Source organism: Pteronotus mesoamericanus, unplaced genomic scaffold (genome assembly GCF_021234165.1).
Source record: "Pteronotus mesoamericanus isolate MK-2021 breed Mesoamerican mustached bat unplaced genomic scaffold, CSHL_Meso_final contig_221, whole genome shotgun sequence".
NCBI classification, from domain to species: Eukaryota; Metazoa; Chordata; class Mammalia; order Chiroptera; family Mormoopidae; genus Pteronotus; species Pteronotus mesoamericanus.
The window spans coordinates 8905219-8912272 of NW_026555092.1; the positions used below are offsets into that span (position 1 = coordinate 8905219).

Consider the following 7054-nt stretch of genomic DNA (forward strand, 5'->3'; position numbering starts at 1 on the left):
TGGCCTCGGAGACCATCAGGAAAATAGCTGTCACCAAAAGGAAAACAAACTGCGTGTGCAGAAAGAGGGAAAGGAGGGAGAAATGTTCACTTTGGCCCAGAGAAACAGGGAAGGAAGAGGCTCCATTCCAGCTGGGCTTGAAAGATCAGTAGATATTCAAGAGATGGGTATGCAAGGAAGGGCATTCCAGGTGGAGGTCACAGCACAGGCAAAGGCATGGAGGTGTGACGGTACTAGGTGAGGCGGACGGCTGGAACGGAATTGACCAGAGCAGAGCTGCACGGGGAGAGGCAGAGGAAGGTGATGCCGCAGACATTTATAGGGAGCAGATCATAAAGGGTCTTGAACACTAGGTTAACATGTTTAGGCTGCTTCTGGAGGGTGATGCAGAACGATGAGAGGATTCTGAGCAAGGGAAGGACCTAGGCAGAAACAGACTCGAGGGAGCTCACTCAGACTCCCAGAAAGTGGGAGCAGGGGCAAGAGTCCGACCTAGCACTCACCGAGACGGGCTTGGCCTGCTCAGTGTCCAAGCCCAGAAAGACATGCCCCACAGGCCGAATGGGTTGCCGGGGCCCCAGAGGCTGAGAGGAGGCTGAGGTGCAGTCCACATGCACAGAGGCCACGCGTTCTGCCACACTCAGCAGCAGCTTGTGCCAACGGAAGTCAAAGAGCTGGGGCAGTGAGAAGATGCAGGACACAAAGTCGTTGTCGTGGCCCCGGGCCCGGAGTTCTAGGCTCTGCTCTTGTCTGTTGACTTCCAGAGAAATCTGTGTGGAGTTGGAAAGGATGCAGGACAGAGAATCAGAGCCCCAGGGCCACAGCATGGCAAAGTTAAGGGCCCTCAAGCTCATTTCACAGGAGGGGAAACTGAGGCCCAGAAAGGAAAGAACACTGTCTGGGGTCACAGCAGTGCATCCTTCCAGAAAGAGATAGATGCTGGTGGGGGGGGGTGGCCTCGAGGGTGGGAGCAGAGAGGCCCCAGAAACCCCAAGCTGGGACAGAAGCTGGGCTGGGCTGGTACTGCTCTCAGCCCCAAGAGCAACAGGGGAAGGAGTGCAGCTCACCTGTGGGTACCCATCTCCATCGGTCACTTGAAACAAGTACCATGTGTCCTGGCGGGTGTGCTTCTTCAGCAATACGGTCAGCACCAGGGCAAACTCATTGGGGAGACCCCGAGGGAATACTCGTCTGGGGACAGAGCAGGGAAGGTGCCCTGAGGCTAGGCAAGAGACCACTTAATGCCCACCCTGGGACCTCAGGACTGTTGAACCTACGCAAGGTAAGTGCACACCTCCAAACCAACACATACCTATACACGTCCATCCATTCTATAGACATTTCTTGAGTACCTACTATGTGCGAGGTGTGGGTCTGGCTGCTGGGGATGGCAATAGAGGGGACATAGAGAAGGTGCCTGCTGTCATGGAACCTTCAAGTCTGACAGGGAAGGCAGTGGGGGGAGCAAACCATAAACAAAGAATCCCCAGAATGATATTTCACCATCTCATAACAATAGTGCCAAGTGCTTCCAAGGGATTCAGGATGTCCTGGGGAGAGTAACTGGGTGCGGGGTGGGCCGGGGGGAGGAGAGACACTGAAAAAAGATGAAAACGGTTCCGTGGAACTAGAGAAGCAAGAAAGAAAGATAAACATTTTGGGAAGTGAGGCTGGAGAGGTAAGCAGAAGCCAGAACATCCAGGAACTTGTGGGAGCGTGGGCTTCACGCACAAGGGCAACATGCATGCATGCGTGTGCACACACACACACACAAAGACTCTTCCCACCCCCATCCTGGGGTCCTCATGATATCCACAGGATGCAGACCTGTCCCCAACCACTGTAAGCCAGAGGTAGAAGAGGGACAGAGTGTGGGCCTGCCAGGCCCCTCCTCTTTGCCCACCTTGCAAACCCCAGGGGTGGAGTCCAGAGGGTGGGATAAAATGACCCATAGGTGCTGGTAGGCTTAGCACCTTAACACCCAGAGTTGCTGCTGAGTGTGGCTGAGGTCAGTATTGACTCCCAGCGGTCACTTTGGGGCCTTTACCGTGTGGGCTGTGTGAGTGGGGCAGCCCCCAGCCGCAGAATGAGAGGCCCATTGGGGTTGCGGATCTTCTTGATGGCAGATGTCTTCATGAGGTTGAGTCGGCGGATGAGGTTGAAGCCTTCGGGGGAGACACCAGGTAAAGAGCTCAGCTGGACAGATGAAGAGGGGTACAGGCCACTCCAGTAAAAAGGTTGAGAGGGGACAGGGGGATGAGATCAGCACTCACCAGTCACATTGGTCGATAAGTCACTTCTGTGTTCTAACTTGAGTCCTTCTTGCTGTGAAGATGGGCACTGCTCACCTGGAAGAAACATGGGCAGCGGGGCACTTGGTGGGCTCAGGCTGAGGTAGCTGCAGAGCCAGGCTCTTGGGGATCCAGGAAGGGGTTAATAGTCCCCACTCTGGACTTTTAGCCAGGCCATGCCTTGGACCAGCTATCACATCCTGCCTTCTGACCCTGGTCAACCTGGGAGCCAGGAGGAGCATCCCCCGCCCAGTGTCCAGATGAGAAGACTGAGATCTAGCCCAAGGCTATGAAGTGAGTTCACAGTAGATCAGGATCAGAATGCCTAGAACCCAAATCCCCCACGATACCACATCAGGGACCAGGCCAACAAGAGAAAGAATGAAAGAAACTCTGGGAAGCCCTAGAACTCAGTGGGGAGATGTGTATATGCATGTAGTCCCTCCATGACATGCACCCAACTTGGGGACAGAGCACTTCAGGGGAAGGAAATGTCAGGTTCATGCACACTTGTATCACACACAAGCTTGTGTGTGTCTCTGAGCACGTGTGAGTTGTGGATGCTCGTGCCACCTGGGACATCATACGCAGCTGGTACAAGTGTTCTCAGCAATGGGTTGGGCTCTACTTCTCACCTCCAAAGCTGAAAAGCAGGCCAGACACACATCTGAATCAACAGACTGACATTTCCCCTGGATCACCAACTAGTGAAACGGCAAAAAGAGACTGTGGGCCTAAGTGGACCACAAGCTCAAGGGAACCACCATGTCCTTGGGGCTCCAGACAAGGTCTATTAAGGGAGTAAAGGTTCCTGGAGAAGAGAATAGCTTAATTCAGGTCTCCAAAACCCTGAAGGGACAGGAGAGCACCATGGGCCTGCCTCCTCCCTAGGCCTGATGGAGCAGAAGTGCTGGGAGAGGCGTTACAACAGCAGAGACAGAAGCTAGAATCGCAAAGGCCTTCCCGTCAATGCAGATGTGGTATCTGGGACAAGGCAGTGAATACAGCTCCTAGAGGCTGGGCTTTGGACTCCCTGGCTGCCTGGCTGGAAAAAGGCATCCTGGATCCCTAGGCCCGGTGACTCCACTGGAGTCTCCCTCTCCCAGGTCTGCCCAGAAAGATTATCACTGCAGCAGCAGCAGCAGCAATGGGTGACTCACCCCATGGCAAAGGGCCCAGATTCCTCGCAGATGTTGAAATTCTCTGCCCCATCCCCCAGGGAACCCAGTGAGGGGAAGGAGAGCAAGGCACATGTGTACACATGCAGAAACACATATGTGCACACAATTCACAGGCAGTCACATGCATCCAGGTGCCTACCCCTCCCGCATCAGCACGATGGTTTTCCTACCCCTTTTGACTGGCTTGGGTTCTAGGAGTTCTATTTCTACTCAGCTAGGAGACTAAGCCCAGAGGGCACCCAGCAGGGCAGGGCAAGTTGCCCGGTCAACTTCCTCTGGCTTTGGGCCTTGGAAAGCTGCACCTCTGTCTCATCCAGTGTCTGGGTTTCAAGGCGGGCCCTTTATCTGAGATCCAGGGCCAGCCGTGGTGGAGGAAGAACACGTGGGCTGGAGGATGGATTCTCCACCTCGGAAAGGATTGGAGGGGCCTGGGCCTCTTTCAGGATGCAGCTTCCTTTTGTAGAGGTTTTAATCGCCTGCTCCTCCCTACCCCACTGGCCCTACCAGCACTCTGCGCACAGAGTGGGTTAATGTATTAGGGAGGGGGTTGTTGTCTCACACACAGACATGGGAAAGTGTACAGATGCAGAGACAGGCCCAGAGACACACAAATATGCAGACATAAACACACACACACACTCTAGATCACTTCACACAGGCTCACATGCACAAACATCTCAGGCCACCCTGCGCCCAGCCCCCAGACTCTCCTATAAATGCCCACATGGCTCAGGCACATGGCCACATGGGTGCATAGGACCTGGCACCTCAGGGAGCCTGTCATAGGCCTGTGGCACCCTGATCTTCGGGTCTCATCTCACCTGTACTTGCTGCATGACTGCAGGTGGCCCAGAGACCAAGCAGCAGCCACAAGCCTGGAGCCCAAGATGCCCACATCCTGGTTCAGAGAAGCTGGCCACAGCCACAGCACCTGAAAATCACAGAAACCAGGAAGGTGGACTCCTGAGCTCCCACAGCACAATTCCGCATGTGGGCAAATAGCAGCCAGCCGGTGGGGCACAAGCACTGGTACTAGGGTGGCCAGAGGTCTGGTTGGGCATTAGTCCCTCTTGGAGGCCCAGCCACAGGCTTTGGGCTACGATTTGGGCAAGGGTGATATTCAAAATATTTAACCACCGGTATGGCATGGACACCAGCCAGCCAGAGCAGAATGCTGGCTGGAGCACCGAGAGTCCGAGCAGCATCTGACTGTGCCAGTGGAGAGTTGCTGGACTGAAGAGAGCTTTAGAAGGTCCTAGAAGGCCAGGTCGCTTGGGACAGTGAGGGGGCTTGAGGCAAAGTCTATTTATCAATATTTTATCAACCTGTGTGCTATATTCACATATAATAGCCTGGTACCTGACTAGCTGCACCCAGCTCAGGCAGGAGGCCCTGCTAGGCACCCAGAAGATCAGGGGCTGACGACTGGGCTGAGTCTGTGACGACTGGCAGGCATCACAGGGTTGTATGTGCACCAAGGAAGCTTCCCCCACAGGTACAGCTGGGGAGACAGCAGGTCACCAGGGCTCAGGACCTCGTTGCCAACCTCCAATGCTGATGGATGCTCATCTTTTAGTTTTATTAAACCCTGGATGGATGGACCCAGAGAAATCAATGCAGACTCAGCAAGCAGCCCAGGAGAGCCATACATCATCCAGCCTCCTCTGAGACAGGCAGTTTGCACGCACACACATAGAGTCATGCATGTGTCAGCATGACACACACAGTTATATACAGGCACATACACACACAGACACATATATGCCAGTGTATGCGTACAAGCCTACCTGCACACAGGCATGCTCACAGAGATCCATGTTCACCAGTGTACCCAGATACAATAGCTTGCACATACACACGTGCACATAGCTAGCCTATGAATGGCCTTCCTGCTGGGAAGTTCTTATGCAAGTCTGACCTCATTCCTTCCAGCTGTAATGGAATTCTACTTCTCCTCCCTCAGCCCTGGATAGGGAATGAGAACAGAAAGGAACCCATCACCTCAATAAATATTTTGGAGATAGGACCCTAATCCCTTTCTGCCTGGGGCAGAACTGTTCCCCATCTTATTCATCATCCCCCACTCTAGTAGTGTGTGCATCTCATCTTTCAAACCCTATCCTGGCCTCTCCCTCCTGCCAGTCAGTGGAAGGGCTGCCAACGATTCGAGACACGTGAACGCGTGTGGAGGCGTGAACATCGATGTGCTTGTATCCCTTTCCTGCTCCTGATCTCTGGCCTCCACTCCCCTGGCCCCAGCCAGAGCAGGGGCTACAGGGATAGAAGGAAGAAGCTTCCAAGGAGATGATCCCACCCAGTACAAAGGAACAGATTTGGGAGCAGGGAGAGTCAGGACTGGGATGCAGTTTAGAGAGCTCATCTGCCTGTAGAGAAAGTGATCCAGAGAAGGAAAGTCACTTACCCCAGGTCACACAGCAAGTAGGGGCAGAAGGGACACGCGGCCCAGGGCCTGGAGGCAGCCCACTGCACCCCCACCCCCCACTTACCATGGCTGGAGATCCCCCTACCTCACTTGGTAATCCAGGCAGCTCAGTGCAGCCAGCCAGGGGAAGCGGAGCCTGGGTTCCTCAGGCCCACACGGAAATCCTCGATAACTTCTGGCTGCCCTCAGGTTTCCAGCTTCCCAGGTCCTAAGCTTTTGGGGCTGAATGCTGCCCTGCAAGGCGCACGAGCCTGCCGCTGGGACTACCGGCCACTCCGGGTGGGGGAAGAGGGGGAGGTTCCAGGGGGCTGGGGACTAGCCAGGGCTGCTAATGGAACACAGCTGGACCCGCCCGCCAGGCAGGAGGAGGGCGGGAGGGCCGGGAGGGGGCTCGGCATCGGCACAGGCGGCAGACGGATGCACAGCCCCGTTCCTGGCCTGGCTGTCCTCCCAGGCCCGCCCTCCCAGTTCCCGCCAGGTGAGCCAGTCAGCCAGCCAGTAAGGCGGGACCCTGCGTGCCCAGAGCTGCCCTGAAAGGGGGCTCTGGGGGCAGGCGGGTGAGTGGGGAGGCCGGCCCTTTAAGGGCCAGGCCTGGAGCTGGAAGGGCCTCCCCTGTGCCACCCGCTTCCCTTTTCCAGGCTGGGCCTCCAGATGGCTGGGGTATGGGGTGGAGACCCTCCCCCCAAGTTCTATGGCACCCATGACGTGGCTGTTGCCCAGGCCTTCCTGGTCAGCCTTTTCCTGTTTTTTGGCCTAACGTTTCCAGTTAGTGTTTCTAGGTTTGTATGAATTGGGGCGAGAGCGCCGCTCCGAGGATGGCCCCCGAGGAAGCGGGGGGGGGGGGGTTTAATTAACCCCTTCTGCTCGGGCCTCTTTCCCTTATTCTTCCTTACTCCAGGAGATTAGAAGGGCTCCAATCCCTGTCCCCTGCTCTGTGGCTTCAAACATGTTGTTTAGCTTGGACTCCATTTTCTCATTTGGAACATAGAATAATGAATGACCTATATGCCGTACAGGGTTGTTGTGAGCAGGAGACGAGTTAAAGTCTGTAAAAATGCTTACTGCAGGGTCTGGCACAAGAGAGGAGCTCAATAAATATTCACTGTTATAATCGTTATTATTGCAAACCAGGCAGGAGG

General features: G+C 55.1%; 1 protein-coding gene across 1 annotated transcript in view; it reads right to left on the bottom strand.

The window, feature by feature from the left end:
• The window catches only part of COL16A1 (collagen type XVI alpha 1 chain), a 47885-nt gene extending 43027 nt beyond the window's left edge, over window positions 1-4858 (bottom strand). The window contains exons 1-6 of the mRNA XM_054571520.1: window positions 4832-4858; window positions 4294-4403; window positions 2274-2348; window positions 2048-2165; window positions 1068-1191; window positions 504-770 (exon numbers count right to left, since the gene is read on the bottom strand). Coding sequence (XP_054427495.1) covers window positions 504-770; window positions 1068-1191; window positions 2048-2165; window positions 2274-2348; window positions 4294-4369 — 660 coding nt within the window. The 5' untranslated portion in view covers window positions 4370-4403; window positions 4832-4858. The remainder of the gene's footprint in view (window positions 1-503; window positions 771-1067; window positions 1192-2047; window positions 2166-2273; window positions 2349-4293; window positions 4404-4831) is intronic.
• Window positions 4859-7054: the final 2196 nt, after the last annotated feature.